Below are 22,877 nucleotides of genomic sequence, written 5' to 3'. Positions count from 1 at the left end.
CTGTCTTTGGCTTCAGGAATATCATATTTTATTCAGTGTTTTGAATTATATGCCTAGGGGCAATTGGTTGAAACACTAGATGCTTTTCATATATCAGTTGTGGTTTTATTTCCTTCTCACTCTACAGTTGAAACAGCATGAAACGTCTTTGTGTCACATCTTTGCAGTTGTCCTTTGTCCCATGCAGGTGACCATTATTCTGGTTCCATAGATTGGGTTGCCTGACATTTTTATTTGGTTAATTGGACAAGTTGTGTATTCCGAGTATTGAATCCTTAGGGGATGTGGTGTTTGCCAGCAGTAGGTGCTGTTGAATGGCTTGAATATTGTAAAGCAGAAAGATTACAAAAATATGAAAGAAATAATGTGAAACTCAGGGAAAATGGAGTGGAAATCATTAGTAGCCTAGCTGTACTTAGTTTGAGTGAGAGGAAACTTTTGTTTTAGATAAAGCCTGTTTTATGGTGTTAGGAGCTGGCCAACTGAATTCTGTTGTTTGCACTGCTTCTGCTTTTTATCCTGATGGCATCTTTGGTTTTATCAAAGAGTTGGATTTCCTCCTTATTTCTAAAGAGAAATGCTTGCAACAGACAGAGCTCTTTCTGTGAGACATTCCCAGGTTCTAAAAATCTATTATATTCCAAATAGAATTATTAATATTTAAAGCTAGAAGGTTAAAGACAGCATCTAATCCTACCACCTCATTTTAGAGGTGAGGAAATTGAAACTCATAAAAAATTGAGTGACTTGCTTCAAAATCACTGGAAGTTTTTTTTTTTTTCATGGTTAGCTATATTTATTTTCAAAAATTCACTGCAATATAATGCACTTACCATAAAATTCACCTTTTTTAAAAGTGTATACTTCAGTAGTTTTTAATATATCCACAAAGTTATACAACCATCACCACTAATTCCATATCATTTTCATCACCCTCAAAAGAAACCTTGTACCCATTAGCAGTCATTCTCCATTCCCCCTCTCTTTAGCCCCTGGCAGCCACTGATCTACTCTCTGTCTCTTTGGATTTACTTATTCTGAACATTTCACATACATAGAATCATACAATACATGGCCTTTTATGTTTGGCTTCTTTCACTTAGCATGTTTTTAAGGTCATCCATGTTGTATCCCATATAAGCACTTCATTATTTTTTATGGCCTAATAATATTCCATTGTATGGATTTTCTGTATTTTTTTAAAAATCTGTACATCAGGGAGCGCCTGGGTGGCTCAGTGGGTTAAAGCCTCTGCCTTCAGCTCAGGTCATGATCCCAGGGTCCTGGGATCGAGCCCCACGTCGGGCTCTCTGCTCAGCGGGAAGCTTGCTTCTTCCTCTCTCTCTCTGCTGGCCTCTCTGCCTACTTGTGATCTCTGTCTGTCAAATAAATAAATAAAATCTTAAAAAAAAATACACATCTGGGTTTTTTTCCACTTTGGGAAAATATGGCTTGATAAGCTGTTTTTTTAAGGTTATATATTATCTGGTTTGTGAAAGAAATATAGAAGCACACACATTAGTAGACACGCACATATGCATGTATGTGTATCTTGAGTCTCTCGGAGTTGGGGGAAAACCAGTATACTATCCTCTATGAGTAGTAAGTTCAAAATACTGATTTTAAAGTAAGGTTACCACCTTATTTCCCATCCCCATCACTTTTTTTTTTAGGAATGTCATATTAGGAAAGTATCAAAGAAATATTTTAGCTATCTTCAGTGGTTTACGGTGATTCAGGAAATGCTGAAATACAGAGGTTGAGTTAATTTGCATTTCATAGGGTGGTTTGATGGATGCGTGCAACATTCTTTAAGTCTCAGCAAAAAATAAAGGGTTAACTAAGTCAGCAAGTTTTGATTTCTTTGTTTAAAACAAATATTTTGTAATGTTGGTTTCATGTTATAAAATGTATAAAGTCACAGTTTAATCAAGTATAATAAAAACAGCATGTCAGTCAATATATTACTCTTTTGTATTTCAGATAGTTCCCATGATTTTTCCTAAAATCTAAAACGTAAAGAATGTGGGTTTTTTAGTTTATTATTTTTTTTAGTCATCTCTACACCCAACGTGGGGCTCCAACCCGTGATTCCAAGACCAGGAGTCATGGTCTCTTCTGAGTGAGCCAGCCAGGTGCCCCTAAAATGTAAAGAATGTTCAATTCACACAAGCCAATCCTTTCATTATGGCCACTACTCCCTATGTGGTTTTCATTTCTGTTTTCTTCTTTAAATTGGGAGTCCCAGTCTGGATATCATGTTCCATTCTGAACCTGACCAACCTGACCAGTGGTACATCTTACCCCTTCCTCCCTTGCTTTTAAAGAGATGATACTCCATTGCTACTGTGGCTGTGGCACTTTATTCATCAAGTGCTTATTGTCGATTGAAGTGCAGCCTAGTGTAAATTCCTAGCTTTGAGTAAGCAGGTCTTTATGGAAGCAAAACAGAAAAGAAGCCCTGGACTGGACACCAGTCTACAAAAGAATGCTGTGTTAGGTAACAGGACTTCTGGCCTTACTGATAATTTTTATTTCATTCAGATAGCAGTCGTTGGATTCTCTGTGTGCCAGAGCTGTTCATAAAAATGAGGGAAAGTTTAGCGCCTGCCCTTGGATAACTTGCAATCCAACAAGGCAATGGGTGCTTGATCTGTTAATAAACTACAAAGGTCTAGTAGAGGCACATGTAATATTGCTACGTTAGTCCAAGTTTCTACTCCAGACCTCACGGATGATGTCATCAAGATACTCCAATTCTGCGGTCTTAATGGAGTACATATGAAAAGAGGAATAAATAGAGATGAGCACGAATTTCATTTTCTTATTAGCTTGATTCTTATTCCAGAAAGGGACTGGAATAGAGATTCATTTAGCCCCATTTCACACAAATTATGAGTACTTGGAGTGGGACGTTTTTTGACAGTGAGTTCTAGCAATAACAAGATTTTTTAAAGTAATTGGGGCGCCTGGGTGGCTCAGTGGGCTAGGCCTCTGCCTTCGGCTCAGGTCATGCTCTCAGGGTGCTGGGATCGAGCCCCACAACGGGATCTCTGCTCAGCAGGGAGCCTGCTTCCCCTTCTCTCTCTGCCTGCCTCTCTGCCTACTTGTGATCTCTCTCTCTGTCAAATAAATAAATAAAATCTTTAAAAAAATGATTTTTTAAGTAATCAAATAATTATATTTCTTTATGAATCTTTGAGTCGCAGCCTCTTATCTTCACGCTCATTGTTTCAGCTGAGCCAATACAAGCATGAGAATTTTCAAATAAACTTATATTTTTTGCAAAGTAAGAGACCAATGAAAAACTTTAAAATGTTTTAAAAGTTGATATTCCCAACTGATTTTTCTTCTTAAAAAGTGCTACCATCTGACAGGTAGTATTTATTCTACTTGCTCAAAAAGGCAACAATTTTATGTAACTTTTTTGTTAGAACCTGCCTCAGTCTTCGATAGCAATCTTTTGTTAGACAATTCTTGTTACACAATAACACCCCTTTGTTCCACTGTCCATCAGCTACCTACTGACCACACCAGAGAAGAGACAGGAAGCAATGCCTCTTAGTTGAGCTCCATTTAACACTTCAAGATCAAATGAAAGATTCTGAACAAACACAAAAACACAACCAATTACATGGTTAAATCTGCAGTCACTTTGAGATAGGAATTGCATCATGGAAATAGTTAACTGAAAACCAGACAATTAAGACTTCTGTGGAGATGAAAGATAGAAACCGGTTCTGTAATTATGGCTTCATATTAGTTTTATTATTTATATCTTCAACGTTTGTTTAAAATCATTTTGCTAATGAAAATTGGTACATCCACTATGTAGTAGGCAAGTGACATGAGGAATTGATCCAGAATTACAGCCCTCCTCCAAGGCTCTCAAGAACCAAGTATGTAAATCGTGCTCCTTGCCACTATCCGTATTCCACACCCACCCCTTGCAACATTAAACTGCCAAACACCACCCAGGAACGGATTTCCTATTTCATCATTTAAACCCATTATCTTGTCCCCTTACTATCTTGCCAAACTGGTTTCCCTCCGCTTACATTTTTGAGACATGATGTGGCAAGATAACAAGTCTAGACTACATAAATAGACAGTTGGGTCTTCAAGTTGAAGCAGAGGACCAAAAGGCAGTGGTCCTCTTCGTTTGCTGAAAAGAGTACCGCCTAAGCTTATAATCCCGAGAGATCCTCTAATTCCAGAGCATTTCCTTTTGTTTTAAAGTGTGCCCAAGTAGTAGTAGTACACAGCAAGCTGTCCAACTGACTGCAAGGAAAAAGACCAGCCGTTTGGGGGAAAAAAAGAGTGTAGCCCATTCTGTTGACATTGGAACCTTTGCCTAACTTGCCAATTAGAAAACGGTTAACTTGGTAAAGATGAACTTAATCTCTAGAGTGTGTTTCCATGTCCAATGACAGTTGGGATCTTGGAGTTGATATTTTGAGTGAACAAACCAGGGAGGGGGGGGTGGGGTGGGGGGAAGCCCTCTCGTTTCGCCTCAGAGGGTTTTGTTGGCTCTAACCAGAGTTGTGGAGATGGGAAATTCTCCACCCATGCCCCCAATTATCTGTCCATCCAAACTCTTCAGAATGTTATCTTTTTAAATGTCAGGCATTTGGCCACTGTTCTACAGAGTAAGATTTATCTAGAAATGACTTGTCAAGACAGGCTTGGTGAGTAACCAGGGATAAAAGGTGATGTTATCTCGGAAGGCTGCCATTTAGTGACATGCCCTCATTATGTTATTTAGGTCATGCATCCCCGCTCTAGCATCCTCCCGAATATAGAAGATACTGAGTATGTGTCCTCAGAAAGCTGCTAGTGGTAATTGATAGTGACTTGGTAAAATGTAGACAGTGACTGCGGAGAGCTGAATGGGAAAAGTAGGCTGGTGACATAATGCTTGGGGTGAGTCCTGGGGCTTGAAGGGACAGATTTCTGGAGGTTGATTAGCCCATTAGAGGAGTGACTGAAGACATCGGTATGAATAGTGGTAAAATGGGGGTGGACTTAAAAATTCCCACAGGACTGTTTTTCATTCTTGTTTCACTGTAAAGCTTTCTGATAATAATACAGGGTTGGAAGGGGAGGTGGGAGGGGGAAAGGGGGGCTAACCTGGATTTAATCCCCTCAAAGTTGCTCAAACCAGAATGACTGTTCTCAGTCAAAGCACCACTTAACTGCCTCTCAGATGATTCTAAGAAAAAGTGTCTTTGTAACAGCCTCAGGAACTGATTTCAAATCCCAGACCTTTGTCTTTCATCTCTCTGCTCTCGGGGCTCTGGGTAGTGCCACATCTGGTGGTGGTTTGTGTGAAAGGAAATAATATATATATAATAGTTTCCTGTTTGGTCATTTAAACCTATCCCTGTGCTGGACAGAATTTGACCCACTCTACTCAGTAACAAAATGTCCTGTCTCTAAAGTGCCCATTATTTGCAACAGCAGGTCAGCCAAAGTGATAGTGCTTTACCACCAGCCCCAAAGCTGCCCAGGCCCCCTATTCTATCCTTTATTGTTTCATTTACACAAATAGTATTGTTAGTAACTAAACCCGGAACCTGGGACTTATTTCTTTGAAGCATATAATTACATTTGACAAGAAACTCCCAAAGTCTAGTAAATATGGTCATTGTCCTTTTAATCCTTTTTGGAGCCAGATTTCATTTTATTCCTGAATTTAAAAACCATCAGCTTTATAACTTATTGTGCAATGACTGGCAACACAAACAAAAACATGCTAATAATAAAATGAAACATATTTAATATTTTGAATTCTCTTTCTTTAATTTGACTTTAGTTTTCTTGCCCTGACAGTTTTCTTACTTGACAGTCTTGCCCTGGAGGTTTTTCGCTTGTTTACTTGCAGAGGTGACTGTTTTTTTTTTTTCCTCTCTGGACATGTCAGTTTGTGGTACTGAATGTCTGAGAGGACCATAGAATTCATGACATTATTTCTGTGTATTAGAATCTCTTCACACAGCAAACTCTTCAACTACAGAATGATCACTGACCATTCCTAAATCTGTGCGTATGTTTGGGGGAAAAAATCTGTTCTGCAACCATCACTTCTTTTTATTCTAGTCTCTTAAGCTAATTTCAATTTCTTCCTCATTAGAGATGTTAGAAATGTATGGATACATCATTTTAGTTCGGTTCTGCTGAAATGTTTATGTTAAAAGAGAAAGAAATGTTTGTAGTAACACAATATGAATGTGTAGGACAGGAGTGACCAAACTGTGACCCTTGAGTCAAATGTAGCCAGCAGACAGTGTACAGAGGTTTTTACATTTTTAAAGGGTAGTGGATTGGGGGAAAAACCAAAAAATATGGAACAGAGACTATATGTGTCCCACAAAATTTAAAATATTTACTATCTGGCCCTTTACATAAAAGTTTGCAGATCTGTAGCTTGGGCTGGCATCATGTGTTCAAGTTTAAAACCTTAACATTTAGAGCAGCTGGTATCTCTTTGAACTTCAGGCTTGGACTCTTATGGACTACTGCCTGCTGTACCAGGGTAAATTATACTCTATTTATTCTAGTGTACTATTTAGTTGACTAGATGTTAGTACTATTTATATAATCTAGTGGTTTTCAATTCTGACTGCATTTTAAAATCATCTGGAGAGCTTTAAAAATACTGTTGCCTAGGCGCCTACCCCAGAGATGCTGATTTCAGGATCTGAAGGAGAACCTGGGCATAGGTATTTTCCTACATTCTCTTCAGAAAGATTGATTCTAATGTTCAAGCAGGTCTGAGAACCACAGGCCTATACCACTTACGGGTCTATTCATGGATTAACAACTAGACCATATTCTTAGGCAGTTTTTATTCACATTGTTCATTAGAAATATAATAAAGATGAATTATACAAATTGCTCTTTAATTTTAAAACAGAAGTGTTGCTCAGGGAAATTTTAGCTGAGACAACTTTGAAATGTGAGGAGCATATGAAACAGATAATGCAGAGCCCAGAGAAATAGAATTTAAAAGATAGGAACTGAAAGGAACATGCCAGAAAAAAAAAGAAAAGAAAAGAAAAAAACTACTCAGAATCTCAATACACAAATCACTGAGTAGATTTCTTGCTGTTTGGGTAAGTGTATCTATTTTCAAAAGTGCTATTAACATAAACAGAGCAGTAAATCTGGGGCACCATACTTTTTTTTTTTTAAGTTGTTAAGAAGAATTATATCAGTCTGCAGGTGTCACACGCAGTTACTCAGAATCAGAAAGAAGGCTGATCGGGGGTTAGAAGATCTCCATCTATCTATCTTTTTGCAACCAACCACGTCCAGGCTGTTTATTTAATACTTCCTCTTGCTAATGAAGATACTCGTTGGGGATGGGTCGGGCTTTCCCATCTCAGCATAAGACTGCAAGATTTGAACGTGCCCTGGTGCTGGCTTCACTGACCACAGCAGGTACCCCAGGCAAGAATCTGAGCAGTAATAACAGGTAACAACAGAGTGTGCATCAGATCTCTGACACTTTTCCTTCCAGTTTATTTCCTTTTTCTCCCTCATTTACCACCGTGTTCTTTTCCCTCTTCTTTTTACATTTTTCCAAACCAGCAAGTGCGGAGGCAAGACACATCAAAGCAGAGATGGGAAGTGAAAGAGCTCTCGTTCTGGACAGATTAGCAAGCAATGTGGCAAAACGAAAAAGCTCAATGCCTCAGAAATTTATTGGTAAGAATACGACCCTTTTTCCTGCTGTTGTTAGTAGATAGTTTAAATGAGATAACGTAGGACGCTTATATACTACACAGGCCCTTAATCTCTGTTAAAATAAGATAATCCGTTTTCCATTGTACACGTTTATTCTTCGTGCTTCATTTTGATAACTAGGGCAAATAGAACAAAATATTTTAACTGAATAATCTTAACTCCTGATGGTGGGAGTATTTGACATCCAATTTCCTAAATGGAGTTGGTGTTAAAAATGCTGTTCCTTCCTCTTTATTCTGAATGACATATGTTGCATGAGAGAGTTTGGGCAATTGACACCAGTAAGATGTTTGAGATAGCATTTTTGTAATCTTTTGTAATTATATTTTACAAGTGGGTTCTGTAATCATGCCCCAACTTTTTTCATGTTCTAAAACTAATTGCCATACTTTCCTTTTTTTTTTTTCATACTTTCTTGAATTTAATTGAGGATTGGCTTTAAGAGAAAGTTGGAAAAACATAGATTTAAATAACAAGTCTGGATTCAATCATTTGTTTCACTGGAGTTAATTTTTTTGCCACCGGTTTTCACATTGTCAAACAATACAGCAGAATGAAATGGCAAAGAAAGAATTATATTCTTTAAAGTGTTCAGGCTGCTGAACGGCAGAGATGTTTTGCCCAGCTCTCCCAGATGTTTACATAAATGTGACCATGGTATTTAAAATAGATTTGTATTTGTGAAGGGGGCAGATGAATTGAATGTATCAGTTTTGCTCTAAATTGAAATTTGGTGATATTGAACAAAAATAGTTATCACACGAAAATAGATCTCCCTCAAAACCAGTAGAATTTTAGAAACCTGTCAATTTCTTTTTCCAAAGCTATTTGGTGCTATTGATGTCTTACTACAGTCCTTTTGTGCTTAATTCTTTTCAGTAGCTTTTATAGATACTAAGTACCTGCCTAGTTTTTAAATCTGGTTAAATTTTATTCTGGTCTAGATCTTTTTTTACAGGCAGATATTTTATATGCATTATAGAGACATATTGAAAGAACTAATATATTTTTAAATTACCTAAATATTTATGCTTGTTTAAGTGCTTATGCCTTATTTATTTTATTGTGATTAGCTGGGGAGTTTTGTATCCTTTTAATCACTTAAAGAATTGTGTCAGACTAAATAAAGTTGGTGCATTTCAGTTTAGAGAGACACACCCCTCCACCCCCCTCCCCAGTTACCATCTTCCCTCTCCTTTGTGAGAAATGTCAGGGGGCGTGTAGTGACCTTCATTTGGGGTTTAGGAGCAGTGGATCAAGTGGGTCAATTGTGATTCCAAGACATGATCTTAAGACATTGCTCATACATCTTTTGATTTCCACTTCTGTGAAGAAGTTCCGACTGGAGTCAGAACAAAGGAAAGTAGAGGTTTTTATTCTATGAGTGTAATTTACTTTGTAATTTGATTTGGGGAAAGTTTTGACTCTAGAAATGGCTGTACTTGATGTGGAGAGGGACATGGGGAGAAATGGGCAAGGAAAAAAAATGTGAAGTGACTCAATTTCAATGAAATTATGGTCAAGGCTCTTTGGTCTAAGAGAACTAACATGTGAAAGAAGATGCTTGGTTCCTGTAGCTGTCCTGCACCTATAGTTGCTTTGTTGTTGTTGTTGTTTTGTTTTGTTTTTTAAAGATTTTATTTATTTGACAGAGATGCATCGAGAGAGGGAACACAAGCAGGGGAAGTGGGAGAGGGAGAAGCAGGCTTCCCACTGAGCAGGGAGCCCAGTGTGGGGCTCCATCCCAGGACCCCAGGATCATGACCTGAGCTGAAGGCAGACACTTAACGACTAAGCCACCCAGGCGTCCCTGTTTTGTATTGTTTTGTTTTAAGATTTATCCATTTATTTGATGGAGAGCACAAGCAGGGGGAGCAACAGGCAGAGGGAGAGGGAGAAGCAGGGAGCCCTGACGCAGGGTTCCATCCCAGGACCCTGGGATCATGACCTGAGCCAAAGGCAGTCATTTAACCAACTGAGCCACCCAGATGCCCCTGTCCTAACCTATGGTTGAGCTGAAACCCTACTTAATATAATAGTTGCTGTGGCATTTTCATGGGTTTAAGAAAACACATTTCCTATGTCCAAGTCCATGCCATTCTGCTTGTTGCATCAGGGATCGGTTCCGTTTGTTACCCTTGTAACCAGAGGATTTTTACTCCTTCATTTCCAGGCTCAGGAGAGATGCTTATAGATGCTGATGTCTCTCATCTTCGGAACCATTATGTTCTTTCTATGCTGGAATCAGGAAACCCAGTAAGAGTTAGCTCTTGATTTAAGCTGAGGTAGCAACTTCAGGGCTTCAGGGCCCTGAGTAACCAGGGGAAATTTGGTTTGGTAAACTGTGGTATTGCATAGTAGGAAGAACACTGGGTTTGAAGCCGAATGACCCAGGTTCCGATTGTAGCTCAGTCATTTCTTAACTGTGTGTGCTTAGACAAATCACATAACCTTCCCGGGCCTCTGTTTACTCATCTGTGAAATGAGGAGACTGAATAGGTGATGAGGTGATCGGGAAGGTCCCTCCCAGCTCTATCATTCCACAAGTCTGCAAGATGAATTAGCAAAGGCTGCAATTATGAATACCATTTTGTGTTTCTAAGCCCATATGTGTAGATTCAGGTAACTGTTTTCTCAAGGTTATCCAGGCAAGATATTTATGTTATGAGCCATGTCATATACTTTACGTTTAGTTTTTTGTTTTGTTTTGTTTTGTTTTGTTTTTTGGTTTTGTTTTTTTAGGAAGGTGTGGTTAAATCTGGGAATCTGTAAAACAGCCGCCTTCGCCCAACATTCATCTGTTTTACTGAGGGCATTACTGCTTGTTCATTTGCTCTCTCGCCCACCCATTCAGTCCCTTCAGGAAGTGGCGATAGCGCTCCTGCCATATCCACGATGTTCTTGTTCCCGAGCCCTGTTCTGATCTTTTGGAGTTAGCTTATAACGTGAACCTTCCTTTTAGAGATCATTTTTAAATAATGGAAACCCCTTGAGTCATTTAATAGAATTTAATAGAATCAACCTTTTTGATAGAAAACAGTAATACTGGGGAGAGAGAAGGAGAATTTTGACCCTGAATGGGACGAAGAGCTGCAGAACGTACAGGGCTAATGTTCTCCCTCCTCTTCTCTTCTGTCTCCTGTATTTCCTCTACACGGCCCCGTCTTCTGAAAAGATTCAGTTGCCAGAGAAATGGCAAAAAGTAAAGTGTGAAGGAAGAATGAGTCACTCCCTTTAATCCTTGCTGACAGTTGCACAGCATTCAGACCAACCTTGGCTTCCCTGACCTCTTGAACTATGAGGGTAAAGGTGAAATTATGCCTTCAGGGCAGCCTGCTACTTTTTCAGCAGGCTCAAGAGAATTACCAGTAGGTAGCATTTTTCACACCTTAGAAGTGAACTGAGGAAGAGAGACAGATTGGGTTAAGTCTAAGTGCATTTAGAAACCCAAAAAACACGCCTCTATTGAAGAGCAAAAGTAAAATTAAATTGCCCATGTAGACGAAAAGTAAAATCCTTTCTTTCCTAATTCTCTAAGAAATTTTGTTTCATTCTCTGTGTTTAGGACATAAATTGACATACTTTCATTAGAAATCAGCATCTTTACATCATCAAAATAATTCTTCATTGCTCTTTTCGAAGGACACAATGGCTCACTTTTAGCACCTAACCCTTTTAAGAGTTGTCCTTTCTCTGTATCTTATTCTCCTGTTATAAACTTGTTTGACTAGACTTCTAACTAGGCCATCTTCAAATACTTGGCTCAAAATAGAGGCCAGATTTCTCTCCTGGAGGGAGGAGGAAAATGACTACATTTCTGCATATTTCTTTTTCTGATTTTCATTCTTTCTCCAAAAACAGATGTGTTATTCCGACCAAAGTGGTTACCATAGCATCTCCTTATTATTTTGAATTTTATGTATTATTTTATTAAAGGAAGTTTTCATGTTGAAAAGAACATGAAACAAGATCTCACTCACCCGCGGTAAACATGTTAGTGAGGTTTTGACACTTCAACAAACACCATCGATTCTCCCTGTGAAGTAACTAATGAGAAATTGTCGGCTTTGGTTAACAGAGCGACAGGAAGCAGTTTGAATACCCGTTTCTAACAACAAAAAATTATCTTCTCCTACCCCTTCCCGAAGGGCTGAAATTATAATCCTATAAGTACTACAGAATCATAACGTTTTAGAGCTTGAAGGGATATCAGGAACACCCAGCAGAGGTCTTTTCCCAGGGAAGGAGGGAAGAGTGGAGAGATGGAGAGATGCAGCTAGTAGGTGGCAGAGCAGGGCAAGGACCAAGGCCCACAACGAGCTACAGTCCAAGGTCTTCCTTCCCTGGGAGGTCACCCTGAGCAGCGCATGTCATGTATGCTACACCAAGGCTCTGGACAGAGAGGAATGTAGTCACTGAAAGCTGGTGGAAGAAAAAGCCCCTGAAGAAGGGCGGTCATTTCTCGCCCAGAGGGTGTGTTTTCTTGAGAAAAATAGTTTTCCCCTGGTGACTCCGTCGGGACCGGTGACATCCAAATAGCTCGTCTCCTAGAGGACCAGGCTTCTGCCACAACAGAACATGGTCTTCACCTCAGTTTTCCTCACCCCCCACCCCACGGCTCTCTCTGTGTTTGCTCTCCTTCCTGCCTATTCTGTGGCTCCCTTCTACTTTCCTCCTCCTGGGAGAAATGTCAGTCACTTTACTCTCATTTAGCTGGAGAGCAGAGCCATCACCTTACAGATACTCCATTTACCCTCCTGCCTGGCCCCCAACTCTTTTGGGGCATGAGCTTATAATAAGAGTAAGAGTAAGCCATAATACACATGGGATATGGTATGGAAGTACAGTTCAGGGGCGCCTGGGTGGCTCAGTGGGTTAAGGCCTCTGCCTTCGGCTCGGGTCATGGTCTCAGGGTCCTGGAATCGAGCCCTGCGTCAGGCTCTCTGCTTGGCGGGGAGCCTGCTCCCTGCCCCCCTGCCTGCCTCTGCCTACTTGTGATCTCTCTCTCTCTCTCTCTGTCAAATAAATAAATAAAATCTTTTAAAAAAAAAGAAAAAGAAAAAGAAGGTACAGTTCAGTGACTTGAAGAAACTTAAAAAGAAAACCCGAGTATTTCCCATCACCCCTCATGGTGCCTATAATAGTGGAAATGTGTTATATTTCTAAAGTTCAAATCATCCCCCTCCCCTTCAAAAAACCTTTCAATGGCTTCCCATTGGAATAAAATCTGAACCACCCAGGTGTTCTGAGCCTTGCACAATCTGTCTCCAAGTTACCTTTTCTAAATTTATCATTTCAGCCAACTAATCTTTTAATTCAGCCACAGTGAACTACTTGAACTTCTGTGTAATACTTTCCCTTTTGTATGTAATGGTTCTGTCCCAGCTGTCTGTCTGGAATGCCCTCGCTCCCATCTGCCCTTAAAAGTACACATGGAAAAAAAGAAAAAAAAAAAAAATACATGTAGTTGGAGTGCCTGTTAGGCATCCAGCTCTTGGTTGTGGCTTAGGTGGTGATCTTGGGTCCTGGGATCGAGCCCTGCTTGAGGCTCCACGCTTGGTGATGAGTCTGCCTAGGACTCTCTCTCCTCCCTCAGCCCCTCCCCCCTTCTCTTTTTCTCTCTCTCTAAAACAAATAAATAAATCTTTATTTGTTTTCTTTTTTGAAAGATTTTCTTTATTTTGAGAGAGAGAGAGAGCAGGGGGAGGGGCAGAGGCAGAGGCAGACCCCCCACTGAGCAGGGAGCTCGACATGGGGCTGGATCCCAGGGCCCTGAGATCATGACCTGAGTTGAAAGCAGACCTTTAACTGACTGAGCCACCCAGGAGCCCCAATAAATAAACCCTTTTTTTTTTTTTACATTTTATTTATTTATTTGTGAGAGAGAGAGAGAGCACAAGCAGGTAGAGTGGCAGGCATAGGCAGAGAGAGAAGCAGGCTCCCCGCTGAGAAAGGAGCTCCATGGAGGACTGGAGCCAAAGGCAGTGGCTTAACCGACTGAGCCACCCAGGCATCCCAAATCTCTAAAAAAAAAAAAAAAAAGGGATGCCTGGGTGGCTCAGTTGGTTAAGCGGCTGCCTTCAGCTCAGGTCATGATCCCAGCGTCCTGGGATCAAGTGCCCTATCAGGCTCCTTGCTCAGCAGGGAGCCTGCTTCTCCCTCTGCCTGCCTGTGCGTACTCTCTCTGACAAAAAAATAAATAAAATCTTTAAAAAAAAAAAAGTACACTTGGTCTACATTCCTCCTGAGTTCTCTTTCTGCTCTGTTCTCCCACTGGACTCAGGATGAGTTTAACAGTTTGTTGTGATGTACAGAACTGTCTCCACCACCGCCACTGCCACGTCCTCAGATTACAAGGAGACTTTTAAAAATAGTCCCACATTTAAAAATTGTCCCACATTACTTGGCATATTTGAGAAGCTGTATTTTTCTCTCTTCACTTTGTTGACTACTCTATACTTTGTTCCACCACATAGTTTTAGGGGTACCGATTTGTAATGAAATTGTGTAAATGCTGCCTCTCCTGTTTGTACTCCTCAAAGCACCTAACATGGTGTGAGGCTAATAATAACAATAGTAATAATAAAAGATCTAGCACTTACTGAGTGCTTACATGTGCCAGGCACTCTGTTAAGCACTTACAAACACCACAGCAACTCTGCGCGTCATAGGTATTTCTTGAATGCACGGTGCTGGTCCACATGGAACAAAGCACAGTTGCTTGTCCAGTGCTTAGACGATCCCAGCAGAGAATCCGGAGCCCCTGCCCGTGGTGAGATTGTGCAGCCATGGTAGCAGCCAGGAAACATCACTTAAAGCTCAAACACAGGGGCGCCCAGGTGGCTCAGTCAGTTAAGCATCTGACTCTTGAGTTGTGAGGCTGAGCCCCACGTCGGGCTCCACACTGAGTGTGGAGCCTGCTTAAGATCCTCTCTCCCTCTCCCTGTGCTCCTCTCCCTTCCCCTTCCAAAAAAAATAAAATAAATAAAATAAAATCTTAATAAAAGTGGTCAGACACAGACAGATTATATATATGGGCCCTTAGGCTGCATCCTAGTTCTCCATTTACCGACTAAGTGACCTTGGCAAGTTAACCTGTTTGTAGGTTAGGCACTTCATCTGACCAAGAGATGCTAATTCTTCTTAGGCAAATGAGAGACTATGCAAAAAGTACCTAGGACAATACTGGATATATAGTAAATGCTCAATAAATCATAGCTATTCTTGGTAGTAATATATATAAGGCAGAGTGCTAGATAGTGTGAAGTATAAAAACCAGAGGTAAACAGATTAGGGTGGTGGATCTTGTCACTCGGCCCCAAAGGCAGAGGTCTGAATTCACGTGCTCAGTTAAAGTCCCTTTTAGCTCTAGGCGGTGATTCTGTACTTTCAAGTTGGCACTTGGAAGCCAACAACCGTACACCCTCTCCCCATTGCAGCTTTTCGGGTCAGCCAGTTACTCAGTTTAAAGTTACCAAAGCCTTAGGGTGCTTGGGTGGCTCAGTGGGTTAAAGCCTCTGCCTTCGGCTCAGGTCATGATCCCAGGGTCCTGGGTTAGGCCCCATATTGGGCTCTCTGTTCAGCAGGGAGCCTGCTTCCCTCTCTCTCTTTGCCTGCCTCTCTGCCTACTTGTGATCTCTGTCTGTCAAATAAATAAATAAAATCTTTAAAAATCTTTACCAAAGCCTAGATGGTAGGGATGGGCACCTTTAAAAAAAAAAATAGCACAGGTAAGGAATGGTCCTGGTTCTTAAAGTCAGGACTTGCTGTTGCCAGTTGTGCTTTGATCAGAAGGAAACCTCTAATTCAGCCTGAAGCTATGATCATTAATCATTCAAAGGTGTGGTATGATTCTGACTACAAGCTGGACTAGAGGCTCCGTGCAGGTTTGGGAGAAGTTACACTCTTGTGGTTTGACTAACCTTTTTTATGAGTGTGTTACTAAAGAAACGTGAGCTGTTGGCTTTTCAATTACTGTAGCTTACCCCTTCTGGGTTTCATACACATTGAGTCATCGTGTCTACAGGTGACTGATAATCATCTGCACTACTCAAGTTACGGTAACTCGGAGATGAGGGGATCTGATGATTGCAGGTTGCATGCACGTGAACATCTGAGGCTCTCCTGTCTTCACAATGAACAATGGTCTGCCTTAACCACAGAACTCAGTCACATATTTCCACTCATCCAGGGGTGTATTTTCCTCTTACTGTTTTGCCTCTTACAACTTGAGCACTCAGCTGTCTTCTGACATGTGCTGCAGGTGGGAGAGACTGTGAAACTGTAGGTCTAGTTCAGTAAAGCAAACTCTTGGGAGAAAGGATAAAAGCAGAGTTTTTGATGTGCCTGCCCCACCCCGGAAACTTTCTGGAACCTCTCTGTTAGATGAAAAGATAAAAAGATTCTCAGGGACCCTGGTATTTGAGGAGCAGCATAGAGCCAGCCACACTGGGAAATCATTAATGACCTCGAAAAGGCCAAGAAACCAAAGTTCATTATTTCTGTGTCACTTTCAGGGGAATGAATATTTGTGACCTTAGCTGGCTTTCGTGTTCTCAGCCTCACTCTTTCAAACACCTTTGATCAAAGATATATCCAATCTGTAAGTTGAAAATAGGAACCACTGATGACCTTGGAAAAGGTCTACTTTCCTGTTGTTTTTCATTGAGTTGCTAAGGCAGGGTGTTATTCTTTGCAGATTTTTTCTCTCAGGTATTTCTCTAGAAACTGTCAGGTTGGCCTTAAGGTAGTGTGGACACAGGACAAATCCATCTTATTTGATTAGATCTTTTAGCTGGTCTTTCTGGCTTCAGTTCCTCATTGTTCTGGTCTTACACTTGGCTCTTCCAGTAATAGTCTGAAAATAACATTTTGACACAAGCCTACCTTGCTTAAGGGCATGAAGCGGTTTGCTCTTTGTTCAAATCTAAATCATCTGGTTGGTCATTCAGAATGTCCATCTTTTGGTTCTACCACGTGTTAACTTTTTTCAATATCTCCCTAAATCTGGGATGCAAAGTGCCAAAAGCCCACAGGGCAAGAAAATTATTTTGTTCTTAAGTTCTCTCTCAATGTCCCTGATTATACCAAGGAAAAAGATTTAGACTTAATTTGATGTTAGTCTTCTTTCAAACTGATCTCAAAATTGGTAATCTCTGTTTTTAATAAAGAGAGGGGTTCTTTGTGTCCAGGTATTCACAATATATGATCAAAACTTAAATAAATCTCTCTGTTTCCTTGTCTTTCTTTTTTCTTTTTCTTTTTTTTTTAAGATTTTATTTAGGGGCGCCTGGGTGGCTCAGTGGGTTTAAAGCCTCTCCCTTCAGCTCGGGTCGTGGTCTCAGGGTCCTGGGATCAAGCCCTGCATGGAGCCCTGCATCCGGCTCTCTGCTCAGCGGGAAGCCTGCTTCCCCTTCTCTCTCTACCTGCCTCTCTGCCTACTTGTGATCTCTCTCTGTCAAAATAAATAAATAAATTTTTTTTAAAAAGATTTTATTTATTTTGGGCTCCTGGGTGGCTCAGTTGGTTAATCGTCTGCCTTCAGCTCAGGTCATGATCTGAGAGTCCAGAGATCAAGTCCTGCATCAGGGTCCCTGCTCAGCGGGAAGTCTGTTTCTCCCTCTGCCCCTCCCCCCGGTTGTGAGCGCACATGTGCTCGCTCTCAAAAATAAATTTTAAAATGTTTTTTTAAAAAAAGCAAATTCATTTTAGCCAGAAAGGAAGGAAGGGAGGAAGGAAGAGAGAGAGGCAGAAAGAGAGGAAGGAAGAAAGGAAGGAAAGAAGAAGAAAAAAGAAAGAGAAAGGAAAGAAAGAAAGAAAAAATGTGAGCTCACTGCAACAAAACAAAACACTGTCACATTTACCAGGTGCTTTCTATGTAACAGGCATTGTTCCACGCACTTCCCAGTGACCATGGGAGGTAGATACAGTTATTATCCCATTACACATGAGGACACGGAGCCACAGACATGTCAAATAACTGCCCAAGGTCATCCAACGAGTAATTGATGAGCCAGTGTCGGATCCAGTCCACATGATCCAAGAACCCAGGCATTCAACCACCACATTACCCTGCGGTGTCAGTACTGCAGAATGTGAAGGAATAAGTGAAGTTTGAAGATTCTGTATTTCATACTTCCTGATACAGCTACAGCCAGACTCTCTTACTCTCCCCTGGTCATGTCCTGTGTATTCCCACTTCCCTGCCTTCAGTCATGCCTCTCCCTCAGTTTGGAGGTCTTCTCGACATCTCTGAAAATCTAAGTTGTACCAGTGCATAAAGACTCTTCTCAAAACCTGGGTTTTCTAAGAAATGCTTTCCCTGTCCCAGGTACTCCTGAATTTTCTGCACTTCCTTAACACTTAAATATGTAATTTACACCAACCTGCTGTAATCTTGCCTTATAATTCTTTTCACAGAAGACATGTTACTCCCCTGCTTAAGTGCCTCAAACATGACATTTAGAATAAAATCAGGGGCTCCTGGGTGGCTCCGTTGGTTGAGGGTTCAACTCTTGATTTCGGCTCGGGTCATGATCTCAGGGTCATGAGATTGAGCCCCTTGTCAGGCTCTGCCCTCAGTGTGGAGTCTGCTTGAGATTCTTTCTCTTCCTCTGCCCCTCTCCCTGCTTGCACACACGAGTGCGCTCCTCTCCACCTCTCAAAATAAATAAATAAACTCTTTTAAAAAATGAATAAAATCAAAGGCCCCCACAGAGCAGGACAGCTCTTTCACAACTTCTAACATTTATTTTTTTCCGATTCCACGGATACAGGTCTTGTTTCTCTCCCACGAAGTTGGAGATTCCTCAAGAACAGGAACTGGTTTTTCCAATTATTTTGTTTTCTTGTGTTCTTTCATTATTGGACCCTTTACTCTGTGGCAGTGACAGGCCTGGGAACCATAACATGCCTAGGGAGTGCTGCAGAAGAGAGGATATGGTTCAGCAAATCTCTCCAGAATCTAGTGTCTGCAAAATGGAAAAGCATCAGCGATACGGTAGCCTCACTTTCAGTACCTGACACATCCTCCCTGCTTTCTCTGCCTTCTACCAGCCACTTACCACCGAGCACATCTGCCATCACGGCAGACCCTGCTCCTGCCTTCCCTGTGGCCAGAGAGCCTCTGTTTTCTAACACACAACACCCACACGCCCCAAAGGTGGCTAAACTCTGTTTTCAGAATTTCTCAGCAGTTTGACATGAGCAGTAGGAGAGGGTGACCACAAATAAACTTTTCAGTTAAATGTGAGATGGGCCCTAATGATCACATGTGTATCAATGATACCGTTTCTTCAAGCAAAAGAATAATATACTTTATGAAAGGGACAAAGACCATGATCTTTCAAGAAAACTTTTCTAAAGCTTTCTACATTTGAAGTTCATTTACTTAAATCTCAGTCTGGTGACGGTGTTTGGGGAGTGATAAGTTGGAGGTTTGGGGGCTATTTTTTCTGTCTCTGTAGCTATTTAAAAAGCTGCAGAGGCCAGTTGCTGAGTGTCTCCACTTCTTGCAGCACTTCCGTCCCCCGAGCTCCCTTGTATTTCAAGCGGAAAATAACAAGCACAATAATAGTTTGGGAATTGACTGGGTGCTGAGAGGCCATGGACAGTCGGAGTGCACAGGTGGCCACGCTCCTGCAGAGGGCAGCTCCCTGGCTCCGTGGCACCCTGCCCTGTTGTCCTCTTGTTTCTTTTTCTCTGCTTTTCTCCAGCACTCCCCTCTGATGTGAGTGGTAGAAACAGCTCATGTTGTAGCTTCAGCTTAACAACATCTCTGACTCCCTCTTTTGCCTACTGGCTTAGTTTGTTTTGACTATCCAAATGTGTGCTGTCAGCCACTGTCCCCTGAGAGTGTCCCCAGCTCCGAATGGAAGCATCCTGCCTGGGCTGGGTGTTCTTAAGTAAGCCGCACGTCTTTCCTCCCTTTTCAAGGACTCTGGAAGATCATTTAACAACCTCTGCCTTTGTGTTCTTCCTCTCGTAATTCTTTCTTTCATTTCTAGGTGAGAAGCGCCACTGCTTTGACGTCAACTATAATCCCAGCTATATGTACGAGAAAGAGAGTGAGATAATCCAGACCCGGATGATGGACCAAGCCATCAATAATGCCATCAGCTACCTTGGTGCTGAAGCCCTGCGCCCCTTGGTCCAGACCCCACCTGCTCCCACCTCAGAGATGGTGCCAGTTATTAGCAGTATGTATCCCATAGCCCTCACCCGAGCCGAAATGCCAAATGGTACCCCCCAAGACCTAGAAAAGAAGAATATCCACCTGCCGGAGAAGAGCCTGCCCTCTGAAAGAGGCCTCTCCCCCAACAATAGTGGCCATGACTCCACGGACACTGACAGCAACCACGAAGAACGCCAGAATCACATCTACCAGCAAAATCACATGGTCCCCCCTAGGGCCCGCAATGGGATACCACTTCTGAAGGAGGTCCCCCGCTCTTACGAACTCCTCAAGCCCCCACCCATCTGTCCGAGAGACTCCATCAAAGTGATCAGCAAGGAAGGGGAGGTGATGGATGTGTATCGGTGTGACCACTGTCGAGTCCTCTTCCTGGATTACGTGATGTTCACTATTCACATGGGTTGCCACGGCTTTCGCGACCCTTTTGAGTGTAACATGTGCGGATACCGAAGCCATGATCGGTATGAGTTCTCGTCTCACATAGCCAGAGGAGAGCACAGAGCCATGCTAAAGTGAACATCTGGTCCCAGAGATGATTTATGCCTGAGCATTCGACATCATTTGTAAAAACCAACACCCCGCCCAACAAGTTATTCTCCAAACAAACTCAGTTCCAAACCCCTTTCCATACCACTTTTAGTGTCCAAAGGGTCAAGTTCACATGGGCAACAGAGAAATGCTGTCTTCATTCAGAAATTGTTTGCAGATATATCATGTTATCATTCTTGTGAGACCTTTGTTTTCTCATCGGGGACTTGAGTTTTTATGACATTTAAAAGCCAATGAAGTATTTGGTCATTACCTTTTGCAGCAATCGAACAAGCAGTCCTTGGAGTTCGTTGCCAGTCAAAAGAGTCCCCCAGCGGTGCTGCATGAGACGTTCTTTCTGAGATACAATGCCATACGTGGCAAAGTCATACACCCAGGTGCACAAGAAGAGCTCACCAGCTAACCTCGGTGGGAAGACATGCCCTTCTGCACTTAACAGAGGCTCAAAGTCTAGGATATAATCTCCATCCCAAATTAGAGTCTAATAGTAAGGAAAAGAACAGCGATAAAATAAGTATCTGTTACCAGTTCCTGAAGACCCCAGTCTCCAAGCAGCAGACCCATTTCTTATCACACAAGGGGAAAAAGTCAAGTTATTTGATGATACTTCTGCTTCTACCCTCCTCCCATACCAATGAAAAAGCTGCTTTGGGTTAAACTAGTCCTGTATAAGAGAAATTCTATACCAGAAGAACTAATGGTTTTAAACATAGACTATCATTGAAACTTCACGAAGTTGTTTGTTAAGGCATCCATTTCCCGTGGTCGAGATTGGCAGAACTCTGAGGGGGAAATCGTTTAGCAGCACCCCAGGAGGAGGGGGGCAACTGTGTGAACGTTCTTGGTCTCCTTCATGGAGCATTAGTATACAGACCTAAGGCAAATTTGCCGATGATTTTTTTTTTTTTTTTGACAGAAAACAGACAATCCAAAAAGCATGACTTAGTCTCCCCCTCCCCACAGGAGAGGAATCAGGGCAGATATCATGAGTGTTGTTTGGTTCAGTGCTAAGCTTCCTGAAGAAGTGAAGAGGGGCGTACCTCTGCTGACAGGTTCTCCTTCATCAAGGCGGATAGGGTTTTCTCCCTGTTTTAAGCTGCTGTATGCCAGGAAGATTCCTGAAAGTCTACTCTTGGTTCTGCAGATCTATTGGCCAGCTTTGTCATTAATTATGAGAGATACGCTATCAAGGAAAAGTGCAGGAATAATTGTAAAATTAGTACTGCAGTAGGGGTCCCAAAATCTCTTTGCAAATTCCATATTGGTTGCTAATTGGCCATATGACTTTGGGCAGATCACTAAACTCTTAAAGATTTTATTTATTTATTTGACACAGAGAGAGAGATCACAAGTAGGCAGAGAGGCAGGCAGAGAGAGAGGAGGAAGCAGGGTCCCTGCGGAGCAGAGAGCCCGATGCGGGGCTCGATCCCAGGACCCTGGGACCATGACCTGAGCCGAAGGCAGCGGCTTAATCCACTGAGCCACCCAGGCGCCCCATTAAACTCTTAAAACTAAGTTTCTTCAACAATAAAATAAGAGTTGGGCTTAGACGCTCTCTAAGGTCCCTTCCAGCTTTAAATTTATGTGATTATGCTGTAACCGCAGTTATCTTTTAAGCCTTTTCATGTATAGGTATTAAGCAGGAGAATGTGTATATGAATACCTGTTTCACATTTCTTTGGTGTGAAAATGGCAGTGTTAAATTTTTCCTTTACTGCGTTGTGAATGTGAAGAGGATGGTGGGGAGGAACAAAAAACAGGAAGGTATTTTGATCTTGCCCCAAAGTGTACACACAAAGTGGCACCTGCAGCTGCTTGCCAAAGCCTTTTTTTTTTTTTTCTTTTTTGAGAACTGGTGTTAGAGTAAATTCTGCTTCCAGGGACAACTTCATGGAACCTATTTACAAATTGAGAGTAGTTTTGTGCACACTCCTACCAGAGTCAAGAATCCCCAATTCCTGTTAGATTTGCATTTTACGTATCTGCCTTGGTATTTCAAAAGGGCTTAGGCATTAGACTCAAACTCAACTAACTTATGTGCCGCCAGTAATTAAAATGTTCCACCTCAGACTGCGCAAATGGCTTAGCCTTCTTTGTAGCATGGTGTCTGTCTCAGGAAAACAGATTTTGTGAAATTCCATGGTAACAGTCCCAACATGTTTGAGATTTCGGCTAAAAGACTGGATGTATTTCAGTGCGTAGTCCTCAGCATTTCACTGTATTTCCGTAATCCTAGACTCCAAGCTGCTCCAGGTTACTGACACGTGTTGTGGCCGAGGAGCTGCTGGTTATACTCTTGAAATACCACACGTCCTGTTGACTCTTCAGGGGACAAAAGAAAGAGAATTTGGAAGCAAGAATTGGTTGGAGAGAAAACTGGGGAAAG

General features: G+C 41.7%; 1 protein-coding gene across 2 annotated transcripts in view; it reads left to right on the top strand.

Moving 5' to 3' along the window:
* IKZF3 (IKAROS family zinc finger 3) overlaps positions 1-21,793 on the top strand; it is an 86,975-nt gene extending 65,182 nt beyond the window's left edge. Inside the window, exons 1-3 of one of the 2 annotated variants that reach the window (XM_045985711.1) lie at positions 7,296-7,477; positions 7,594-7,710; positions 19,755-21,793. In XM_045985711.1, the coding sequence (XP_045841667.1) occupies positions 7,626-7,710; positions 19,755-20,458 (789 nt within the window). In that variant the 5' untranslated portion in view covers positions 7,296-7,477; positions 7,594-7,625 and the 3' untranslated portion in view covers positions 20,459-21,793. Of the gene's footprint in view, positions 1-7,295; positions 7,478-7,593; positions 7,711-19,754 lie in introns of those variants that run through there. The other variant, XM_045985710.1, reaches the window with a different exon arrangement.
* The last annotated feature ends 1,084 nt before the right edge of the window (positions 21,794-22,877 follow it).

The sequence above is a fragment of the Meles meles genome, chromosome 18 (genome assembly GCF_922984935.1).
Source record: "Meles meles chromosome 18, mMelMel3.1 paternal haplotype, whole genome shotgun sequence".
NCBI classification, from domain to species: Eukaryota; Metazoa; Chordata; class Mammalia; order Carnivora; family Mustelidae; genus Meles; species Meles meles.
Note: the sequence above shows the minus strand (reverse complement) of the source record. Positions and strands in the feature narration are given on the sequence as shown.